The sequence below is a fragment of the Peromyscus maniculatus genome, chromosome 7, assembly GCF_049852395.1.
Source record: "Peromyscus maniculatus bairdii isolate BWxNUB_F1_BW_parent chromosome 7, HU_Pman_BW_mat_3.1, whole genome shotgun sequence".
Lineage (NCBI taxonomy): Eukaryota > Metazoa > Chordata > Mammalia > Rodentia > Cricetidae > Peromyscus > Peromyscus maniculatus.
This window is the reverse complement of record NC_134858.1, coordinates 19944664-19969932: the sequence shown is the minus strand read 5'-3', so window position 1 is coordinate 19969932 and position 25269 is coordinate 19944664. Positions and strand designations below refer to the sequence as shown.

The window sequence follows — 25269 nt, the reverse complement described above, 5'->3', positions numbered from 1 at the left end:
TTATTTTTAAGACCAGCCGTATTTGTTCCTACCCTGGGTCTCTGGGCTATCCAGTCTCTGGTTCCTGGCAATCCAAGCAGTATCACCTGGGTTCCTTCTTGAGAAGTGGGCCTCAAGTTAAATCAGGCATTGGTTGGCCACTCTCAGAAGGTCTGTATCACCATTGCCTCAGTACATCTTGCAGGCAGGACAAATTATAGGCCAAAGGTTTTGCAGCTGGGTTGGCATCTAGGTTTCCCTTTCAGTAGCCTGCAGAGTACTTTCCCACATCAAAGAGACTAGAATGTAGGGGTGAAGGCTCCATGTGGACACCAGCTCAGCCTCTCCACGTTCAGTGAGCTGTGTGGATGTTGTCCTTGGCAATGAGGCCCCGCTGTCAGTTTATGGAGAGCAACCCTCTGTCCCAGCATTAGCCTGGGTTGTTTGCAGATCTCCATGGGATGCCCTCGGCCAAGAACTGGACCTAATGAAACACAGTCCTGCCACTGGGAGCCTTGCCTGCTACAAGAGATGGCCAGTTCAGACTCCATATCCTCCATTACTAGGAGTCCTCACTAGGATCACCCTCACAGATTCCAGGAAGTTTCTACTACATTAAGTTTCCACCCTCACCCCACCAATACCCCCAATTCCAGCTGTCTCTCACTGAACTCTTTGCCTCCATTCTATTTCCCCCTAGTCCCACCTTTTGGCTCATGTTCCAACCCATCCTCAGTCTACCCACAAAATCTATTCCATTTGCCCTTCTCAGGGAGATCCATGCACCCCTCCTAGGACCCCCATCTTTACTTAACCTCTCAGAATCTATGCATTGTAACTTGGTTATCTTCTTGTTGTTGTTGTTGTTGCATTCATTTGTCTGCAAATTTCATGATGTCTTTTTCTTCCCTTCTTTCTTTCTTTCTTTCTTTCTTTCTTTCTTTCTTTCTTTCTTTCTTTCTTTCTTTTTTTTTTTTAGCAGCTGATCACATTTTCTTTATCCATTCTTGAGGGAAATCTATGTTTCCAATTTCTGTCTACTATGAATAATGCTTCAATGAATGTAATTGAGTAAGTGTCCTTGTGGTAGGATGGAGCATCCTTTGGGCATATGCCTAAGAGTGGTATCACTGGGTCTTAAGATAGATTGATTCCCGGTTTCCTGAGGAACTGCCATATTGATTTCCACAGTGGCTGTAGGAGTCTGCACTCCCACCAGCAATGAGGGAGTGTTCTGTTGTTACTGATATCCAGCTTAATCCATGGTAATCTGAAAGGGCACAGGGAATTATTTCAATTTTTTATATCTGTTGAGACTTGCTTTGTCTCTTAATATGTGGTCAGTTTTGGAGAAAGTTCCCTGTGGTGCTGAGAACAAGTTACATTCTTTTGTGTTTGGGTGGAATGTCCTGTAAATATTTTTTAGGTTCATTTAGTTTATAATGTCAGTTAGCTTCAGAGTTTCTCTGTTTAGTTTTTGCTTGGATGGCCTGTCCATTGGTGAGAGTGGGGTATTGAAGTTTCCCACTATCAGTGTGTGAGGTCAATATGTGATTTAAGCTATAGAAGTGTTTCTTTTACAAAAGTGGGTGCCCTTGTGTTTGAGGCATAGATGTTAAGAATTGAAATGTCGCCGGGCGGTGGTGGCGCACGCCTTTAATCCCAGCACTCGGGAGGCAGAGCCAGGCGGATCTCTGTGAGTTCGAGGCCAGCCTGGGCTACCAAGTGAGTCCCAGGAAAGGCGCAAAGCTACACAGAGAAACCCTGTCTCGAAAAAAAAACCAAAAAAAAAAAAAAAAAAAAAAAAAAAAAAAAAGAATTGAAATGTCATCTTGGTGGATTTTTCCTTTGATGAGTACGAAATGTCCTTTTCCATCTCTTTTGATTAATTTTGGTTTGAAGTCTGTTTTGTTAGATATTAGAATGACTACACCAGTTGTTCTATACTAAGTTGCTTCTTAGGTCCATTTGCTTAGAAAATCTTTTCCAACCCTTTGTAAGGTCTTTCTTTGATGTTGAGGTGTATTTCTTGTGTGTAGCAGAAGAATGGATTCTGATTTCATATTCATTCTGTTAGCTTGTGTCTTTTTATTTTGGAATTGCATCCACTGATATTGAGAGATATCAGTGATTAATGATTATTAATTCCTATTGTTTTTTTGTTGTTCTTGGTGGTGGTGGTGGTGGTGGTGGTGGTGGTGGTGGTGGTGGTGTGTGCTTCTTTTGGTTTTGCTGGTGTGACATTATTTCCTGTGTTTTCATGGGTGGAGCAACTGATTTAGGTTGGAGTTTTCCTTCTAACACCTTCTGTAGGGCTGGATCTATAGATAGATATTGCTTGACTTTATCATAGATAAATATATCTATATAGATATAGTCAAATTTATCTATATAGATAGATAAAGTTGACTTTATCATGGAATATCTTATTTTCTCCTTCTATGGTGATTGAAAGTTTTGCTGGGTATAGTAGTCTGTGTTGGCATCTGTGGTCTCTTAGAGTCCACAGGGTATCTATCTAGGCCCTTCTAGCTTGTAGAGTCTCTTTTGAGAAGTTGGATGTAATTCTAATAGGCCTTCCTTTATATATTACTTGCTTCCTTCCCCTGCAGCTTTTAATATTCTTTTTCTGTTTGTACATTTAGTGTTTTGGTTATTATATGGCAAGGGGGTTCCCTTTTCTGGTCCAATCTATTGGTGTTCTGTATGCTTCTTGTACTTTGATAGGCATCTCCTTCTTTACATTAGGAAAATAGGCTGGAGTGTTCACAGGGAATGCCTTCTGGTGTTGGAGGGTGGGGTGCAGGGACAAGTAGGAGAAGGGTGGTCAGGAGGAGACAGTCTGTGGGATCCACAGGATGTGTAGAGAGGGGGGAAGGGAAGCAGCAGCTGGTGTTCTGTTGCAGTGCTAGGCAGGAGTCTGAGGAATTGGAGCAGCTTGGGTTTTAGTTGATTCCAAATATAGTAAAGTTGACAACCAAGAAGAGCCATTATACTTCTTATATGGGCTGGAAATACCCAAATAAGAAACATGCTTTCTCCAAAGTCCAAATAAGCCTACCAAGTGTTCTTCTTTCTTGGTGGTGGGAGGGTCCAAGTGCAGTAACTTATCCTTTGACTAAGAAGGACTATCTCTGCATGCCCCACACCCCTGCACTCCTTGAAATTTCCTGATGTTGGAGACCCTTGGATTTACTTATATCTTAGTCACTTCTTAGTTACTTTTGTATTGCTGTGATAAAAACATGAGCAAGGCAACTTATAGAAAGCAGGGTTTATTTGGTGCTCACAGTTCCGGAGGGATAGAAGAGCACCCACATCATGGCGGGGAGCGTGACGGCAGACAGGCAGGCATGGCACTGGAGCAGCACCTGAGAACTCACATCCTGGCTCACAAACAGGATGCAGAGCCAAGATGTTGGTGTCCGGCTGCTTTTGTGTGTCAATTTGACACAAGGTAGAGTCATCAGAGAGGAAGGAGCCTCAGTTGAGGAAACGGCTTGATGAGATACAGCTCTAAGGCATTTTCTCAATTAGTGATCAATGTGAGAGGGTCCAGATCATGGTGGGTGGGGCCATCCCTGGGCTGCTGGTCCTGGGTTCTATAAGAAGGTGGGCTGAGCAAGCTAGGGGAAGCAAGCCAGTAAGCAGCACTCCTCTGTGGCTGCTGCATCAGCTTCTGCCTATGGGATCCTGCCCTGTTGAAGTTTCTGTCCTGACTTCCTTCAGTGGTGAACAGCAATGCTGAAGTGTAAGCCTCATAAACCCTTTCCTCCCTAACTTCCCTTTTGGTCATGGTGTTTTGTTGCAGCAATAGAAACCCTAAGATATCTCCTTAGATGAACTCTGTTATTATTCCAGACATATGTGAGCTATTAGTATTAATAGTCCTGTGCTATGAAATACCAGGAAGAGGACCTTCTCAGAATCATAAACCAGCACATATACCCTACTTTTTCACTTACATTTATTTTGGGAAAGGTTATATTTATTTACGTAGCTTGTTTTCATGAGCAGATCACATGAATGTTTGGGTTTGGATGGCCTTTATGCAAATGCATGCATGACCGGGTGGCCTTTATAGCTAGGTTACACAGTTAATTCTACATGGTGAAGGTTATTTGAGATAATATATTGAGCAATATTATAATTATGTTCATGCCCTTGACCATTAATTAATCTGTCAAAAGAATGATCTCAGGAAATGACTTTTCCTATTATTTCCTCAGGGAGCAGTAGCTCAGCCTCTAAATTCACTGGTAGAAAAATTCCTCCATAAATTCAGAAGTTTAGACAAAGAAGCTCACAGTGATAACAGATGAGATAAAGCATGCAATTTGGTAATTACATTATTAGGGAAAGACTATGAAACACAAAAAACCATGTATAATAACCTCTTCTTTTAAAAAAGTATTATTATTGTGCGGTGTGTGCATGTGTGCGTGCACTTGTGTGCATGTGTGTGTGCTGACTACAGGTACAAGTATGCCATGGTACATGAGTGGATGCATGTACATAAAGTGCATAGTATGTGGGAGCCCGTTCTGGGGTTCCTCGTGGCTTTACCCAGCAGGTCCAAATAGAGGATGATCAGGACCACGGGCCTGAGTACAGGTGTCTGAGATGGTCTGCACTTGGCTGTGCTGGGGGAGGAGGTCTTTTGCTCCACCCCTTGGCGTCTCTATAAAAACCCTGGACCAGAGACAGTCCGGGCCCGTTGGAATAGGTTCCAGGCCCTCTCGAGGCTATCCTTTATTTTCTATCTGTTTATCTCCACAAGATTCTCCGCTATAAATCCTTCTATCTAATATTTCCTGCTGCTCGCACTCAAGAAAACTCTGGGAAGCTGTGGGGGTGGTGGGTAAACGCCCCACAGAATGGCGCCGTGAACAGGGACTAAAGAAAAAAAGGGACTAAAGAAAAAAAGGGACTAAAGAAAAAAAGGGACTAAAGAAAAAAAGGGACTAAAGAAAAAAAGGGACTAAAGACAAATGAACAGGGACTAAAGACAAAGTAATAGGGACTAAAGATAAAGGAAAATAATAGTTTTATTACAGAGTTTTTGGTGAAAGTGCTGAGTCAGCCCTGCCAGTGGAAAGGCATGCCGGTGTTATGGAATATATATATATTTATATATATATATATTTTTGGTGAGGCAGGGGTTTTATCCTCGAGAGAAAAGGAAAGCGGACTGGAAGGATGTCCGATGCTGCAGCGAAATTCTCTTCTGTCAAAATTTTCTATCTTCTATCCCTTTCTCAATTTCTATCTGTGATAAGTATAAGATATAGGGTAGTAATATAGTTAGGAAAAACTTAGAAGTGTAAGATTGTGTGGGTAAAAATAAGTAAGGCAACTAGACAGAAAAACTCTTCAATTTTCTAACTTTGGGGGCTTTGAAAGCAAACTGGGGAAAAAATCTTTCTTTGGGCTTTACGGGTAGTAAAAAAGCTCTTCTTTGAGCTTATGGGGAAGAAAAAGTTTCCTATGGAAGCTTTTGACCTGGGGACAGCTGAAATGCCAAATCCAAGCAGCAGGAGAAAGTAATTTCTCCCTGAGGCAAAAATGGGGGTGTAAGAAGTCAAAGTTTAAAGTTGGGAAGTTTTGGGAAATGTTGGTCTTTCTCCTGGGGGGAAAAAAATCTTTCTCTTAAACTCTAAAGCTTTTCTTGAAAAATTTGGGGGAAAATCTCTCTAAAAAGCCTTAATCTTTCTCTCTTAAGAAACTTAAAAACTAAAGCCTCTAACCTTCTCTCAGAAAGACGAGAGTAGAATCACCTGAAGATATTAGTATGGGGACCACCTGTGATTAGCTCTAAGGGAAAACAACAAACTTAAGACAGCAAAACCTCTCTAAGTTCTTTCAAGCTTTAACAATCCTCCCTGCAATGCAGGAGGCTGGAACAAGTTCCTAAAAACCTCTTCTAAGCTGTCTCTTCAAGCTAGTAAAAGACAGTGGGTCAGAGTACCCTGAGGGAAACGCTTGGGAGAGTGTGGGTGAAGAGCTACAGAGAGCCCAAAAGGGCAGGAAACTTTACCTGAGAAAAGCAAAAAAGCCAAGCTTTTCAGTTACAGCGGAGCTGAGGCAGCAAAGGTTTTGAGTGAGCATTTCAGAATGAAAAGGTGCTCCTAATGTCCTATGCAAAGATTCCCTGAAACTGTCAGCATTGTATCCTCGCTTCTGAGCAAAAACCCAGAGACGACTGGCCAGCGTCTCTGAGTAGGAGTGCATTTCGGGGATACTAGGGTTCCTGCAGTCGTAAACTTCCTGGAGCACAGAGCTGAGGCAGGAAGGTGCAGGACCCAGGGGAAGATTGCTAATGAACAAACCAAAGCTAAAGCCGGCACAGTTGCGCGCTTTCCTACAAGTCCCGGGTTGATAGGTCCACAACTGCAAAAAGAAATCTGAGAAAGCTTTCCTATCAGAGAAAGGACCTTTCTGGGAAAACAGTAAAGCTGAACTGTGTCTGAAGCAGTCGTGCTGCTGAGTCAGAATGCTGTCTGGGGAAAGAGCCCAGCCAGGGCAAGACCGGACTATCCAGGAATAAAGCTTTCTTTTCTGTCAGACAAAGCATCTCTTTGAGAAAAGCTTTGTTTCAACTGACTCCCTGAGATGAGGGAGTGTAGCCCTGAGGGGTGATTGCCTCTGGCATAAGCTCTGTCCTGAGCACCCAGACAAGCAAAAGCAACCCACTGGGGGACTGGGCCAGGTGAAGGCCTGATATGAGGCAAAGCACCCATCCTAATGGGAGTTTAGAGATGGCAAAAACCTGCCTTGTTGGATTTTCAGTCTGTACGCAAACCGCACAGACCCCGAAAACAAACGGACAAAAAGCCCTACCTTCAGTAGCAGAGAAAGCCGCCCCGCCGCTATAGTGTCGGAAACCGTTTCTGGAGTAGAGGGGATAAACTGAGACCAAACTGGGAACTGTCTGGGAGAAAGACTCTGAAGAAACAGAGAAGGGACATAATCCTCCCCAGAAAATATGTGACCTGAAAAAGCTGCTAGAATTTGAGGCAGATTCGGGGGGAGAAAAAAAGCCCCTACCTCAAAGGCAGCTAGCAGAGGTACAGAGCCGCAGACAGATAGCTGAAGCTCTGCATCTGGGGAAGGAAGGAACAAGCAAAATGAGATAGATCAGCGGGAGAAAATCTCTGAAGGAGCTATGAAAAAGCTGTTGTAAATGATCTTGTTTTTCACTGACTGGCTAAAACAAACACAAGCCCCAAGGAAAGTTGCTATCAGAAATGGCAGCCTCAATGCCGGCTAAACGAGGCAGGTATGGTTCTGATTCGGGGGCCAGTGTCTGATGAAGTTGAAACACCTGTTAAAGCCAGCTGAGGAGAGAATAGGAATCTCCGAATGTGCCATAGCTGAAAGTGTAAAATGCTTGTTCAAATCTCCCGTTGCAAAGGCAAGAGACTTTGTTCAAACCTCCCGGGCAAGTCTAGTAAAAGAGAACCAGTTGACTCTCAGACCCAAAAAGAACTATGGGAAATGAATGATATAAGGGAAATGATATAAAGGACTGATATAAGGGACTGATATTATTATGGACTGATATAAGGGAAATGCATTCTGGGAAAGGTAGTTTTTCTGCTAAAGATGGCGACATTGCCCTGAAACACTTTTGTCAGCTCTAAAATTAAAATACAGCTTTTAAAAGAATAAGGGGAAAAGTCGTCTAAGGGTTTAAGTGTCAGTTCCAAAGAAAAATTGAAAGGATACGGAACTAGGTGCGTAGTGGTTTGGGGCGCCGTTGGTAAAATGCCTTATTTACCCTAATAGCTGTGCAAATTTTTACAGTAGCTAGATGACAGAAAGCTACCTATAAGAGCAAACAAGCCACTTTAAAATCCTTAAAACAAGGGAAAACAGTTTATACACTGAACATTGTCTTAGATATGAAGAAACTTATGTTGAAATTAAAAAAGTTTTTGCCTTTTGAACAAACTACCTACAATGAGTAATTCCTTTGCAAATCTAATAAGGAGACAAGGAAACAGGCATTCAAAAAAGAAATGACTGCTTTATAGATGGGAAACAAACTTAAAATCTATCTGTCTTATAAAAGAGTTGCTTTACTTGAAAGTTCCTTATAAGAAATCAATGCTAAATATCACCGCTGCTAATAACATCAGGAGTTAAAGCTAATGAAGTGAAAATACTAAATCCTGAAACTCAAGTGAAATGGAAAGATCCCTGCTCAGGATTATGGAAGGGTCCTGAGCCTGTGTTAATATGGGGTCGAGGACATGTTTGTGTTTTTTCACAAGAGGAGAAGGAAGCTCGGTGGTTACCGGAGCATTTGGTAAGGAGTGTGGAACTAAGAAAAGTTAGCTCTAATGACGTTCCTGTAAAGGAACCAGAATGAAAGTGGCTCGATTAGTGCTTCTGAGGTTTTGTCACTGGTTTAATGCAAACAGTCAGGAAATAAGAGTTCAGAGCTGTGCTGCTTTTGGCTTTACTAGCTCCTTTAGAAAAATACCTTATATCACCTAATAGCTGTGCAGTATTGACGAAGAGCTTTACAGCAGCTAAATACAGTAATTTCACCCTCAGCGTAAAGTTTTTCAGTAGAACAAACCAAAAGTACTGCTGTGATAGAAACGTTTGTTTGAATTGAAGTTCTTAGGGGAGCTATTATGAATTTGGGTGAAGGGACAGCCTCTAGTTAAAAAACCGTTTACCGCTGACAGTGCATCTCTGCTGGTCCAAACGGCTGACAGAAATGGCAACTTTGGAGTGTGGCGTTGTCCGGAGAATGTTACAATCCCCTAGCAACAAGTATCACAACTCTATAATGACAACACTCACTAAATCCCAGTGCTTTATAACAAAGCTAACTAGAAACTGGAAACTTGAGAAATGATGTACGTACTTCCTGTCTAGTTAAGAGAATCTTTCTGATAGAGATGGTGATAATAATTAAGAGTAAGAAGTAGAAAGACAAAAAATAAGATATGTGAGTTTGTAAAAATGCTGTCTTGTTAGATCTGTGTTAAGAAATCTTTAGGTGTTTGCTAAGTTAGATATATGCTAATGGTAGCCTATATAAGTTTGTAAAATAGATCTATAGAGTTCCTTTAAGAATATAAGCTTGTAAGAAGTATCTAAGGTAGTCTTAAGACATGTAGTAATAAGCTTGTAAGATGCTAGTTGTAAATGTAAGTTTAAATAAGAAATAAGATGGAATGAATATAAATATATGAGAATTAATAAGAAATATATTTGCTAAAGTAGATCTATAGTTTCCTTAAAGTATAAATAAGTAGATGTTAATATGTGAGTTTGTAAAAATGTGTAAATGTTGAGTGAGTTTATGCTTAAGCACATGTTATGTGGGTTTGTAAAGTGTAAATGTTAAGTGTGAGTCTATTAATGTATATGGTGAAAACACCTGAGACACAGGAGATAGTGTCCTAGTAGACTGCAAGGTAGGCAGTCTGAATGGTTTCAAAAGCTCCAGAAGCCGCTAAGAAGCTAAGAATGGCGGACGCCAGAACCAGCACAAGGCATCCGCAGCTGAGATCCATGGAATATCAACGCAGCACAGAAAAACCTGAGCTAACAGCAAAAACGGTGCGGTTTAAAATCTTACTATACTAAAAAGGTCTGTCTGTGAGAACAAAAGTTGCAGAGACGCTTGTTTGAACAAAAATTAACTGCAAAAAGTTTTGGTTGAAAAACATCTCTTCATATTTGGAAGTGAAAGCCTGATACCAGAATTTATTTCTTGTTTGAACTTTTTGAATTTAAAATGAGATAAAAATTACAAAAACATTTTGGTTATGGATTTCTTCAAATTTGGAAGGCTAGTACCAATATTTATCATTTGAATTTTGGTACTTAAATGAAATGAACAATAGAGATTTCATTGCAATGGGACAATTTTGAGTTTACTTATAGTAATGACCTAGGAACGGTTTTCTGGAATTGGGTTAAAAATGAAACTGTTTAAATGAAGAAATGTATTTCTACTTAGAATCAAGATGCAATTTTGTGTATGCGTATATGCTTTATTAACTGGTGATTTATGAGTTGTTTTGTGAAACTGTTTATGTAAAAATGAAATTACTTATGGAACTGGTTTTATGTTACAAATGGAACTGTTCAAACAGATAAGTTTGGGTTCCTCTAACTAGGTTTGAGACTTTGTTTAAAAAATTATAAAGAAAAGGAGGAGTTATGAGATTGAATTATGTTCGCAGAAACCTATTGATATTAATGCACCCTGGTTTTGTGGAGTTAAGAAAATATTTAAGTTTGATGTAAATACATCGAAGTTTTTCCTATGTTCTGTTAACAAGAAAATTCAAATGACTGAGTTAAAGTTGTAAGACGGAGAAAATTGTTAACTATATATAGCACCATATATGCTAATTCAAATGGTTCTGTTAAGAGTTTGCTTTGAGTTGTAAGATTGAGAGAATTGTGACTATGTATAGCAATATTTGTTAACCTGTTAATGGTAATGATAAAGCTAAGGGATTCTTGAAGTTTGTAGTCGCCTAAAGAGTTTTGGTTTAGAAAGGGCTTGAGGCAGCTAAGACTGCTGTAGTCACCTTGGACCTAATTCAAAAGAGAAATGCCATCTATATCATCCTCTACTCCCATACTGGGAGGTGTAACAGCTATGGAGATTGCTGTAAGCCATTAATAGTTATTTTTTTATATATTAAGAAGGGGGGACCTGTGGGAGCCCGTTCTGGGGTTCCTCGTGGCTTTACCCAGCAGGTCCAAATAGAGGATGATCAGGACCACGGGCCTGAGTACAGGTGTCTGAGATGGTCTGCACTTGGCTGTGCTGGGGGAGGAGGTCTTTTGCTCCACCCCTTGGCGTCTCTATAAAAACCCTGGACCAGAGACAGTCCGGGCCCGTTGGAATAGGTTCCAGGCCCTCTCGAGGCTATCCTTTATTTTCTATCTGTTTATCTCCACAAGATTCTCCGCTATAAATCCTTCTATCTAATATTTCCTGCTGCTCGCACTCAAGAAAACTCTGGGAAGCTGTGGGGGTGGTGGGTAAACGCCCCACAATAGTACACTAGAAAATGACTTTGGAAGTTTCATCATGGGTTCTGGTGACTGAACTCAGGTTGTCAGGCTTGTACGACACTTAGAGCTGAGCCATTTTGCCAAACCATTAACTTATTGATAAATGTGGTCTTGAACTTGTATTAGGACTCTTGCCTTGTATTATAACTCTTGTAGCAGATGATAGATGTCACAGTATAGATTGTGATGTCACTCTTGCATATTCTGTTGCCGTGGTTACGTGATTATATATGTTTGCGCCTCTGTTTTGAATTTCAGTTTCATTGAGACTTCTTAACTAGCACCTAGGATAACATAGACTCTGATATTTTGATTGTGGTAAACGTTTAAAATGGGCGATAACTGTACCTCCAAAGGTATGATATTCACCACTGGATGCTATGCCTTTAGTTGGTTAATAGTTTTCAAAATATTTTGTTCAAATATTTCTTTCTTTATATATAGTTTTGATTGTGCTTTATACTTTTATTCTATCTCATGTATTTGATTGTCCTGTAAAGCAATTTGACTTTAACCTTTCTCTAATGTTATAAATAGGGTTCTCTGAAGGAACAGAATAGAGAGAATATATGTATGTATACATCAAGGGGACTTATTAGATTGGCTTATAGGATGCTGTCTGCGTAGTTCAACAAAGGCTGTCTCATGCTTAAAAGACTGAGAATCCAGCAGGGGTTGAGTTCAAAGGCTGGATGTCTTAGCATTCTCAGTCTGGCACTGGAGTCCTGGAGGATTCCTGGAGAGCTGCTGATCTTCAGTCTACATTGGAGTCCCAAGGAAATTGGTGCTAAGACTGGCAAAGGAATGCCTCGGCAGCAGGGTCGCTGTGCTCACCAGTGAGAGTGAGGAAAGTAGGCAAACAACAGACTTTCCTTATTCCATGTCCTTGTACCTGTGCCGACACCAGAAGGTGCAGCCCAGATGTAAGCTGGATCTTACTGATTCAAATAATCAAATCAAGAAAATCCCTCAGGCCAGGTGGTGGTGGTGCACGCCTTTAATCCCAGCACTCAGGATGCAGAGGCAGGCGGATCTCTGTGAGTTTGAGGACAGCCTGGGCTACCAAGTGAGATCCAGGACAGCCACCAAAACTACACAGAGAAACCCTGTCTCGAAAAACCAAAGGAAAATAGAAAAAGAAAAGAAATTCCTCATAGGAATGCCCAGCAGCTTGGGTTATAACTGTTTTAAGATGTAGTCAAATTGACAACCAATATTAACTATTGTATGTGTGTGGGATTTGTGTGTGTGTGTGTGTAAATTCCTATTATACCTTATGTTGTTAAGCTTTTCCTTACTAGATGCTCTGTGGTATAAATACAATAACTTTTGTAAAGTATATTTTGATAAGATTTAAGTTATATGTGTTTAAATTATTAATCTCAAAAAATTATGGAGATGTTTTGAGACATTTCATATAACAAGTGTGTGTGTGTCTTTATTTTTCTGTTGTTTTTTTGTTTTTGTTTTTCAAGACAGAGTTTCTCTGTAGCTTTGCACCTTTCCTGGAACTCACTCTGTAGCCCAGTCTGGCCTCGAACTCAGAGATCCGCCTGTTTCTACCTCCCAAGTGCTGGGATTAAAGGCGTGAGCCACCACCTCCCAGCTGTATCTTTATTTTTAACATACATTCCTTTTTTCCCCCTGAAAGGTTCATTTTAGTCAGGAAAATATGGATATGTGTTTTCCATGTATGTGATGGTTCATGGGAGTGTGCACTTTCTATATTTCATTAATCTGAAAACATTTGCTTTGTGAGCCATCTGAATTGCCAGGGATATCAATTAGAGGTAATGTGTGAGCCTACTTCCCCACAGAGCTAAGCATTGTCAAATGTGGTAATTGCCTTTTCAGTGTGGAGTCAGTTTTAATACACAAAAGTAGAGGATTAGGGTCAACTGTAAAGACTGATGAATACGAGCATAGAAACTTAATATTGTTTTACATTCAGCAATTAGTATATAATGTATATATATAATATGATTAGAATTATTCACAGAATTGTGGTTACCTATAGATTTGAAAAGATGTTAATGGCTAAAACTGTTTCAGTGTGCTGTGTGGCTTAGTTCTCCTGACCCTTTATTTTGAGCTCTTTCAAAAGTTGAGTTCTAGACTTTGCTATGACTTTCTCAATAGCTAAATGGAGAGACTCTCAAATTTGTGACACATCAGTAATGTAAGATGGTGGGTTTTCCAGGTCTTAAAATGTTACATGTTTTAATACGTGATGTTAGTGCACCCAGCATTCTGGGGCTGCCTTATTGAAATAGGTATTGCAACTGGGACATTCTGAAGAACAATGCTGACCTAACTTTAGGAGTGGACATTGAGTGTGTACTTAGGCCAACATAGGCATAAGTTTTAAACTGTTAACTCGCTTTGTCCAGCCAAGTCTGCATGAAAGAAAAATGGTTGCTTTCAAGCTAAGTAGGAGTATGTCATAGAAGAATAATGGCTTTGGAATTTAGAACCCAAGACTTTCATGAGTCTGTGGTTCAGGCTAAGCTGGAGGAACTGGGCAGTTTATTTTGCCAATAACATAACATGCCTGAGGATTTAAACCACATGCCTTGTGTTCATTAAATCACTTACCAACAGCACAGATCTATGCCCTTATGGGTAGAATCAGAGAGAGAGAGAGAGAGTGATAGAAGTATTCAAGCTCCTCTACTCTTAGGGCCAATGTAGAAACAGATGTGTGGCCCTCATGTGACACCCTAATTGTTGACTTGTGCTCATCATTCAACTGTGGAGTTATTAGCTACCATAGAAGAGAGCCATCATCTGTGTATGGATTTCTGCTGGCCTACATAAATTATATACATTATCCACTTCATACTAATGCTTTCAAACCCCAGGGCAGATATCGCTACACAAATATAGCATTTCATTCGAGTCATTACGTGCAAAACACAAGGAACTGATGGTTTTGATCAGTTCACTGATACTGAGGATTTGGGCATGCACATTCTGAGAGTCCTTAATCAGTCTCCAACCCTGCCATAAAGTCAGTTACAACTGGGCATATCTTTTAGTGATATCTGTGCAGTTAAGTGCTGAGACCATATGAGCTGCACTCCTGAGACAGGGATGTAGAAGAACTCAGAATAGCATTCCAATATTAATGTTCTATAGCATTCTAGTGACAACTCTGATATGGAGTGGTCAACAGAGGCCAGATTCTCATTCTAACCCACTACACTGTGGGTCCACTGATCTGAATATGGACAGCCACACAACACCACAAAAACAAATGGATAGCATATTGAAGGAAGACCAGAAGAACTGCATTATATATAGTTACTACTTAGAAACTGTATTAACATCAGCATCTTCTACTGTTCAGTAATCTTATTGTGTATCAAAGGATGAGTGGATGAGTATAATTACATCTTGTGCCTGCTACCAAGTCTATTTCCCCAGTACAGTATGTAGACTATTGAGTTTAAATTCCCATTTGCTTAATGACAAATGCAAATTCTGTGTATTTCAGTTTGTGGGCATTGACATGGATTTAAGAGATTCCTAGAAAGGAAAGTCAATCTTCAGGGCTTCAGAATGGTCTGAAGACATGGTAGAGCTCCTGTATAAGGTTAAGATTCATTTTAGTGTTCACACAGTCAAACATGGATTAGTGCACATTGTCTTAGATTCCCCATACTTAGGCCAAAATTATTGTCCCTTATTTCTCTTCTTGTATTCTCCTACTTTCCCTTTCCTCTTGAAAAGATTGCTCCAGCAGTAGCCCAATCATGCTCATTAATGAACTACATCCATTCAGTCCAGCCATATGGACTAAAGCCATGGATCTTTGTCCATATAAAGCAAAGATTTCTCGGCAAGTACAAATTGTACCTTGAGCTGTTATTTTGTGTTCTACTTTTTCCAGAGGACAGCCAGTTGACAGCCCCACAAGAAGAGTTGGCAAGGTCATCAAAGGTAAGATGAACATCACATTTTCTAAGATAGAAAGGCTACTTTCCTGATTCCTTTGCTTTTTAATAGATACTGTATTTGAATAAAATAAAAGATCATGTACACTACACATTAAGTTGTTTACTTAGGAAGTGAATGAAATGAAATTGTACCAAGTCATCCCTGAAACAAAATGTCACTGTCAGGTGTGTTTTAGGAGGCCTTTTCTTCTTGAACAGGTGTTCCTTTTTATGTTTAAAGTTGTGTAATTTACACTCAAAAGGAATAGATGGGGTTGTAGCAATGTCTCAGTTGTTAAGAGCACTTGCTGCTCTTCCGAAGGACCCAGGTTCGATTCCAAGCACTTACACCACGGTGGTTCACAACCACCTGTAACTCCATTCCCAGAGGATCTGACACCCTATGCCATTTGTCTGGCCTCCCTGGACTCCTGCACACGTGTGATGCACATACAAATACTTGAGCACATATACAATAGATCAATGTTTTCAAAGGCAGCTGACTTGTGTTTATGAAGAGTGTGTATATCTGTGTCATCTCCACTTTCTCTTGCAGGGTTCTCTGTTTTAGACAGTGTAAGTAGGTTTTTGGAACTGTTGTGGCAGAAGTTTCTTATATCAATTATAGGAACATTGAAGTCGCCAGACCTGTAAAGCATGAAATTTAATGTATAGCTAATTGGGGCATGGAGGCACTTCTCAAGGGGAACTCTTTTTTTTTTTTTTTTTTAAGATTTATTTATTTATTATGTATACAGTGTTCTGTTTGCATGTATCCCTGAGGGCCAGAAGAGGGAGCCAGATCTCATTACAGATGGTTGTGAGCTACTATATGGGGGCCGGGAATTGAACTCAGGACCTCTGGAAGAACAGTCAGTGTTCTTAACCTCTGAGTCATCTCTCTAGCCCCTCAAAGGGGACTCTTGAGAGCAGGTTTTAAAAAGATTTCTCTGCCATGTGACAGTGTATCCTAAAAACCCTTAATAGAGTGATAGGAAAACCTGATTTGGGTTGAATCAGCAAAAGTGTGAAAGATATTTTTTCCCAAAGTATCCAAGGTCAGGTGTTTTCTGACAGCATCATATGACAGACTAATAATCTTTGTCTTGACTATTCTTCCCCATCCTAATTACAATTACCCTAAGTACTAGGAGAGGAAAGAAACCTGTGGAAATGGAACTCACCTTGTTCTGTACCTGAGTGTTTCTTTTCTCTAAATTGTAGGTGGAGCCAAAGAGGAAGCCATATCGTATGTATCATGGAGCCACTTTCTTAAGACACATTTTAGATAAGAAATTTACAAGTACTGCCTGTCTTTTCTCAGGTGCACTCTACAATTTCTACTACTTGCTCACAGTAACACTTAAGACTTTTAGATAAAGAAAAAGAAACACACACACACACACACACACACACACACACACACACACACACACACACACACACAGTGATAGCCCAAATAACAAATTGTAAGCATGTTTACTATGCATGCATTTAGTTGTGATCATTTTAGTTTGAGATTTTATGCACCAGGATGTGTCTATATTTGTATTTCTCCTAGGTAGAAATCTCAGTTATTTAAACCCAATATCAATTTCTCCAATGAGAAAAAAATTAAAGTGCACATTTTCCCTATATTAGTTTAGAACTCATCACAGCCATGCATGCTGGCATTATTTCTTTGTGTTCTCTGTCATAGAAGAATCAACCAAGAAACAGAGGTAAGTGGTTGAGATGTGTGACTACACAGGCCAAGACCATCATTGTGTACATAAACTTAGGGTCCAATATCAGTGCTATGAGATGACACTTCCACTTACTACCCTGTCAAGATGCCATTAGTCACTGTAGAAGGTTTCCAGCCCCTAGCTGGACCTCAAACAAATCAAATCTCCAGAGACAGAAAATAACAGCAACAATCAAAACCCATGTCAGCATCCATGTGCCTGGGTGCAGACTTCCACAAGTGTGAAAGCCAGAGAAAGCCCACATGTTCTGGGAAAATAGCTCCCTTGGTAAAATGTCTACCTATGACATAGGAGGCCCTCAGTTTGATCTTTAGTTCCACATAAACCTGAGTGGTAGCACACAAATCTATAAGGAGCTCGTGATTATTCTCACTCTCTGACAGTTTCTGGTCCTCCTGGGCTGTACACTGAGGCTGTGTCTGACAACAACAACAACAACAACAACAACAACAACAAAATGGGAACAAAAAATGACAAGTGGGAAAAGAGCTGACCTTCCACCAGTGAGAGCATTGATTTTAACAGTCAAAGTCACAGCAAAGAAAAACAAATTGTATATGTTTGTTCTATTGAAATTCTAGAAATAACAGGTTTCAGTAAGAACTGGTGAAAGGCTTTAGCTCATTCTCAGGAGCTCAAAGCACCACACAATTTAGGGTCTATGTCTACTTAAAAAAAAAGAAGAAGAAGGAAGGAAGGAAGAGAAGCCTCCAATCAATATAGTCTCTTTCTTTTAAGTGACCATATTTAAAGATGAGTTAGACTCTGCTCTAAAAGTATTTGCTCTTACTGATGGTCAGTCTCCATGTTGACTGGTGAGAACATAGGGAGCCTATCCATTCAGTATATGTAAACAGTCAGGACTGAAGAGTGTGATTGTGATGTGTCTGTATGTTCAGGCATTTGCTAAGGAGGGCTTTAGTTCAGAGGAAGCAGGACTGTGTGTCCTGCCCCTGGGTAGCCAGTGAATGGAAACAAAATTTGTTTAGTAAAAATTGGACTTCATTGAGGAAAGAGTGAGTAGGGAAGGCACATACTGATCAGTGATAATGCAGCCCCCACCCTTCTCAGAGGTAGGCCTGGTCTGGCTGCAGAGACTGTTGCCAAGGGTAATTGTCAGGGAGAAAGTAGAATGCACACACTCGGTCCATTAAGTCACAGTGATCTAGGCATCTTGTCCTGTCAGTTTATGGTTTATTCGGGGTTGATCAGTTGAAAGATAGTGTTGTTTTCCTCCCCACCATCACGTGACAACTGTGTTGGCATGATCTGGCCTCTGAGTCATCGTGGTAGACAGATAGAAGGGGTCCCATGTCCATGGACTTAACTATTAGAAACTACAGGGAGGAGGCATCGTGAAGGCAGTGGCAGAGACAGGTACACATTTATACCTCTGAGGTCTCTGAATGACTTCTTTTGCAAACTCATGTTCTGTGTCAGGGATTCAAAAGTAGAACATTCATCTCTATTTTTTTTCTGTCGGGCAATTTGGTCACAATGACATAAAATTAAACACTCCAGTAGCCTGAGGTAAAATGTAGACAGTGTAGTTTTCTGTGGCTATGGTTCACTGAAGGTGACACTAGATGTGCTCCATGGCCTGAAAAACATCATGCTGTATAAAGAATGAAAAGTAAACATAACTGTCCATTGCCCCAAGGCCAGGCTAACACCCTCTTTGCAAGTAGCCACTCAATCGAGCTGGGGTATTGTTTGTATTTTACATTTAACAAATGTCGTGACATTTCTGTAGTCCAGCGCTTTTAACTAAGCCTTTATCGTTAATTATTTTCACACTCATGAGGTTTATGAAGGATTCTTAATTTTTGGTGTCCCAGTGCAAAGGGTAGAGAAGCAAGGAATTGTACAAATTTCACACTGCCTTTCTGTTGCTACTGTACCATATCCATAAGAGAACTTACCTCTCTTGACCATGTAATGCCTACATTAAGTGTACACTGACCTCCACGATGTGAGGAAAGCTCCCCCCACCCCCCGTACCTGCCCTGAGGAGATTTCTCCCAGAGGCCTGGGGAAGATGCTCACAGAGGCTAGGATTCCAATCTGAGGGATATCAAATGAATCTACACAGATCTCTTTCAGTCCATTCATTTTATTCCTCTAAGTCAATTCTAACTACATAGCTTCTTTTCTGCTCTTATACTTAGCTCCTCTCTTTCTTGGTCCTCTGTACCTTTTTTTCTGCTGTTCTTTGTTCTTAGTTTTCTCTCTCATCCCTCTCTCTTGCCTGACTTCTCACATGTCTAACCGGAGACTCCTTACAATTCTAAGAAAAATTGTACAGCCCTCAAGGTCATAGCACACTCCTAAAATAGACAGTAAGGAGCAGAGCCATTACCATAGTAATGCAAGGTTCCAAGGTCTCAGGACCAGAGGGAAAGGGCGCAGTACCCAGTGCCACAAACTCTGAGACATAGCTGTTTATCAGCAGACTGCTGATGGTACTTTGAAAATTCAATAATTACTTTGTTATCAACAATAATTGTAGATTATGCTGCCTTTTATTTATGAAAAGAATGAAGATTTCTTGCACTGTTCTTTTGATATGTGAAATATTAACCTCCCTAGTTCATCAGTAGACCCTGATACAAACACAGAATATAAAAACACACTTAAACTTCTACTGTGGTTCTCAGTGAATAATGTGAACAAACAAAAAGCTGAATTTGACCTTGAGTGAGACAGTATGGCTTCACCTACTACAGTCACCTAGGTATGAGTTACTCACTCTCTCTACTTTCTTCCTTCCAGATATGGATGAGGGCAAAGATGCCAATGTCTTGTGTAAAGAGAGCAGCCTTCAAAGTGATGATCTTGGCAGTGGTAGGTCCTATCTGGTCACATCCAATTCTCCACTGGTTTCTTCCAGATACAAACACTATAGGTGGTGACACACTGAAGATGACTTGGGTAGCAAGAACAGCCTTCAAAGCAATGGACTTGGTGGTAGGTCATTCCGGGTCTGACCCATCTCTCCACTGACTTCCTTCCAGATACTGATGAGCCTGACCAAACCGACTCTGAGAACGAGATGAACAGCAAGGAGAGCAGTTTTCTTGGTAGCAGTAGTGGTAGGTACTGGTATTCCTGGTCAGATCCAATGTGAGGTTCTAAGAGCAGTTGGGTTATTGCTTCTCCTTGGATATCTATGAGGGAATGTTAATTTGAAGGGTCTTCCAAGTGGGCTAGAAGCAATGATGAAACTATTATTTAATCATTATATTTAGTTGTTTTTCTCATGTTATGACCAAACACCTGACAAGCACTTTAATTGAGAAAGGGTTTATTATGGCTTATAGTTAAAAAGATGATTCCATTATTGTGGGGAAGCCATGGCAGCTGGCATGGAATGTGTCTTAGCCAGTTCAGGCAGCCAGTTGTTCACACTGCATCCACGTTCAGGAGGCAGCGAGTTAACAGAAGTGTGGCTGGGCTCCAAGGCCTAAAAGTTTTCCCAGAGACTCACTTCCTCCAGGGAATATTCACCTCCTGATGATGGAGCCAATCCCTTTTCTTTTTTTTTTTTTTTTTTTTTCGAGACAGGGTTTCTCTGTGTAGCTTTGCGCCTTTCCTGGAGCTCACTTGGTAGCCCAGGCTGGCCTCGAACTCACAAAGATCCGCCTGCCTCTGCCTCCCGAGTGCTGGGATTAAAGGCGTGCGCCACCACGCCCGGCGCCAATCCCTTTTCAAGCAGCATCACCCACTGGGAACCAAATATTCAAACACATGACATTAAACACGGGGACATTAAACACTCAAATCAAAACACATAGTGTGGTGTAAGGTCATGTATGGATTGACCATCTCATGTCACATAATCTGGACTCTAGGTAGAAAGGCAGGGGCTCAGCTTCTTATTTCACTCTTTGTAACCATTCTTCAAGGAAGATAAGATACTCCAGGGATGAAGAAGTGACCATTTCATCTGGTCCATCATGTAGGTTATCCTCATCTAGGTAGTTAAAGATATTCTTTCCCTGCATTGTTGTCCTACTCCTACTCTCATTAGTTCTTTTCTGTGTTCTGCCCTCTGTCATACTGTTCTGGTTTGTTTTCTGTTGCTCTGATAAACACTTAACTGAGGGTAACTTGGGGAAGGTAGGTCATTCTGGGTCTGATCCATCTCTCTACTGACTTTCTTCCAGATACTGATGATCCTGACGAAACTGACTCTGAGAAAGAGATGAACAGCAAGAAGAGCAGTTTTCTTGGTTGTAGTAGTGGTAGGTACTGGCATTCCTGGACAGATTCAATGGGAGGGTCTAGGATTAGTCACGTTATTCCTTCTCCTTGGATGACAGAAAATCAATTTAAGGGTCTTCCTAATAGGAAAAAGCAGTGGTAAGAGTCTATTAGTGAATCATCCTTTAGTTGCTCTTCTCAATGTTATGACTCAATATTTTATTTTTGTACTCCTTAGACAAAGAAATGACCATGTCATCTGGTCCAGAGTTTAATGTAGGTTGTTGTCATAATGTAGTGGTTAAACCAAAGATGCTTACTTCTCCGTGTCATTGTCCTACTGGTGCAGTCATTAATAAGTATTTTAATTATATTCTGTTCCTACATTTTGTCAAATGCACATATTATAATCTGCTTTCCATTGGTATGACAAACATATTGACCAAAAGCAAGCTAGGGAGGAAAGGCTTGTTGTATCTATCAGATTATAGCCTACCATCAAGGGAAGCAAAGATGGTAACTCAAAGTAGCAACGTGGAGTCAGGAAGCTAATCTGAGACCATGAAGGAATGTTGCTTAATGATTTGCTCTCTCTAGTTTGCTCAGTTATTTTTTTTAGACAGTGCACCCCCACCTGCCTAAGGAGTAACACCACCCATAGTGGTCTGGGCCCTCCTATATCAATTAGAAGTCAAGAATATCCCCACAGTCATTCTTACAAGCCAATCTAATGGAAGCAACTCCCCAATTTCGATTCCCTCCTAGGTGTGTGAAGTTTACAAAGAAGATTAAACAGCACAAGTCACCTCTTGTCAACTTGACACATAAGCAGGCCATTGTTAGATTATAACATTTCCTGTTTTTCTCCAAGGTCTCAAGTTTATATAATATAAAATAGTGTACAACGATAGAAGTCCCACAGTCTTCAAATAATGCCCACCATTTAAAAGTCCAAGTACTCTTTTAAAATCCAGTCTTTTAACTATAGGTTCCTGTCAAAAACCAAGTTTTATGTGCTCTTTTATTCAAAGAAGCAAAAAGAAAGCTATAGGGAAAGGAAAGAAAAACGAAACGAAAATAGTGCAAGAAGTGCAATGTCCGACACCCAGGAATCACTCATCATCTTCTGGACTCAAAGGCTTGCAGAGTTGTAGCTCTCAGACAGTCACCCACAGCATACAGGCCTGTCTTGGAGGCTCATGCCAGCTGCACTCCAAAAACACTGCCTTCCACATCCTGCCATCTCTAATATGCTGAGGTCTCCTAGCAACCGAGCGTGGACATCCACCAATGGCCTTGCCTAGCCTCTCTCTAGGGACTCTGGCCCTTCCACATGGTGGCAAGCCTCAGCTGCTTTCCGTGACCCCTCAGTCCTGTGGCTTTTCTGCCACCATAGCAAGTAGCACATAGGAGACTCCGACACATCACCAAGTTTGGGTGCCAGCTTGGGATGCGGCCTGGCCCCGCTCTGAGCCAGAGCTTCTGTGTGCGGATGTGAAGGAAATAGTTCTAAGAAGAGCTTGTGTCTGTGATGCTGGTCCCCTAGTCATCTGATTTCCCAGTCCTGGATACCCAGTAGCCATTGTCCCAGTAAAGGACAGAAGGTTTCACTGCACAGATTCTTAACCCAAACTTCTCACAAGCAGTTCCCAAGAGACGTGGCTTCCCTCTCCCCCTCCACAAGCCAAGACTCGCTTGTCTACCTTCCTTTCACCATTCTTGTTTTCCAAATTTCTACATGCAAGCTTATTCAGTTTTGAGCATTCAGTGGATCTTCTGTGTCAAAACACCACATTTCCATAATCCTCCCCCAAGCAACATGATCAGGTCCGTCACAGCAATAACCCATCTTTCTGGCACTGTTTTCTGTATTAGTTGTTTTGTTGTTACTATAATAAAACACCAGAATCACAATGGAAGAAAACAACTTTGGCTTCCGTTGCAGTGATACGGTGGATTTTGGCCAAGGCATGGTGGAGAAGGTGATGTTGTCAGGCATGGAAGTGGTGCACACACATCCATACAGGCACTCATAGATAAACAAACAAACCCAACTTGTTTGATTCCCAGATTACATGAAGAGAGAAGAAATTCCACAAAGCTGTCCTCTGAACCCACACCCATGACATGGTACACACACACACACACACACACACACACACACACACACACACACACACAATATTAGTACATAAAATTAATTTTGAAAATCATATGTGGTTAATGCATCTAGATAGATGCTTGCCTATGGGGTTAAAAGAGGTTTGACTGATATCTAGAAAGAAGTGCCAGTTGTCCTGACTTCAAAATGTTCTGAAGAAGTAAGAGAAAGCAGAAATCTATTTTTTTTTCTCTTTTGTTTTTTTTTTTGAGACAGGGTTCTGTGTGGTCCTGACTGTCCTAGAACTGACTCTGTAGACCAGGCTGGTCTTGAACTTGGAGATCCATCTGCCTCTGGTTCCCAGGTGCTGGGATTAAAGGCATGGGCCTCTACACCTGGCTAGAAACCCATCATTTAACATTTATTTCAGTGTTTCCCCAATGAAACATTTTCAGGTTGCTTTAGATTCACATTATATAGAAGGGCAAAATTTACCTTTCTCATTTCTCAAGGTCTTGATTTTTTTCTCCCTAGTCAAGAGGATGTTCTCGCATCAACACAATTATGTTTATTAATTAACTATGTGCATTAAGCCTGAATGTTTAGATTGAATCCATAGAACTCTGTCCACATCAATCCAAGATCCCCTGTGATACAGTAAGTGGTACCATGATCTCAGGTTTATTTTGTGTTCTCCTAGGGATGTCTGACAAGGACCAGATGAAGACACCCCCAAAAGAGAAGATAAATCCATCACTAATTAAGGTAAAATATCTTTTCCCTTTTCTAAAACAAAAAGGTTGGATTTAGGATTCCTTTATATTTTCTTTTATCACATTGGGATGATAAAACTGATTACCTACACTATAGGTATTCAAGTATTTTCTAAGTAAAAGGAGGAAGTAGAACTAGATCAAGCAGTTTTTGGTCAAGTTGTAAAAAAATGCCAGTGCCAGTTTCCACATGTATTTTTAGGGGACCTTTCTTCTGGCAAAAGTTTTTCTGTCTAGATTAAAACCTGAGTGATTTTCACTCAAAAGTTGGCACACATTTGTAGAAGTAACCGTCTTATTCAATAAGAAACACAGAACCAATGCAAAGAAGAAAGCCAAAGAGGTCAGAGCTAAGAGCTAAAAACCTTACCCTTTTTCTCGCGGTGGTCCTTCCTCTCCAAAAGAGACCTACTTCCTGTGTGTCTGTCTTTATAAAGACCTTCTGTTCTGCCTTCTCATTGGTTGTAAACCCAACCACATAACCACCTTGTCACTGCCTGTCTGTACAGACCTCCAGGTCTTCTATGGTTGGTACTGAGATTAAAGGCGTGTGTCTCCAATGCTGGATGTATCCTTGAACACACAGAGATCCTCCTGGCTCTGCCTACTAAGTGCTGGGATTAAAGGCTTGAACTACCACCCGGCTTTTGCTATGGCTTGCTAATAGCTCTGACCCCCAGACAACTTTATTTATTAACATACAAATAAAATCACATTTCAGTACAAATAAAATATCACCACACACATTACCTGTGAAAAGTTTCTTTTCTAAGTGTCCTCTTACCTTTCTTCAGGGGACGTCTAAGGTTAAGGCAATTGGAATGTATTTTCCTAATTATTGATGTGGTAAAAGATTTTTAAGTCCATTATAAGGACATTAGGTGTTGAGATCTTTAAAGTGTGAAGTTAAAGTAAATAATCTGACACAGAGGCACCCTTAGTAGGGATTCATCTCACAGTACCAGATTGTCTTAATAGTTCTCTGCCATTTTTCAGTGTAGCTTCCAGGAAACATTTGTAGGGGACAAAGAGGTATGTTTGCCTGATCTGGGATAAATGATCAAGAGTATGAAAAATACTTATGTTTTTCACACATTACCCAGCCTCGGGTGTTTTGTAGCAGTATCACACAACAAATTAATACAGAATCTTTCACTTGGCCACTCTTCCCCAAGTCACTAGAAGAACCAAAGACAAACAGAACTCAGTATTACCTGAACCTAAGAGTGTTTTCTCTAAATTGCAGGTCGAGTCACGGAAGTGCCGATGCCGTATGTATTCTGGAATGACTTGTTTTAAAAGTCACACTGTAGATAAGAATTGCATATTTACTGCACCGCTATTTTCAGAGAGACCTGGTAGCCATGAGAATGGCAGGTTTAGTTTCAAACAACTACTGATATTCCAAGAGACACATCATGGTTATGTGTCTTTAGTTCTCTCTTATTTACCTTACTAACCTTGGGATT

The 25269-nt window shown here is 40.7% G+C and overlaps 1 protein-coding gene across 1 annotated transcript; it reads left to right on the top strand.

Annotated features, from left to right (window-relative positions):
• The first annotated feature begins 4375 nt into the window (after nucleotides 1-4375).
• Nucleotides 4376-25099, top strand: LOC143274158 (uncharacterized). Its single transcript, XM_076575598.1, has 7 exons — nucleotides 4376-11393; nucleotides 14930-14979; nucleotides 16200-16224; nucleotides 19496-19567; nucleotides 19738-19815; nucleotides 20890-20967; nucleotides 25047-25099. The coding sequence occupies exons 1-7, from the start codon at nucleotides 11369-11371 to the stop codon at nucleotides 25097-25099; spliced, it is 381 nt and encodes a 126-aa protein (XP_076431713.1). The 5' UTR covers nucleotides 4376-11368.
• Nucleotides 25100-25269: the final 170 nt, after the last annotated feature.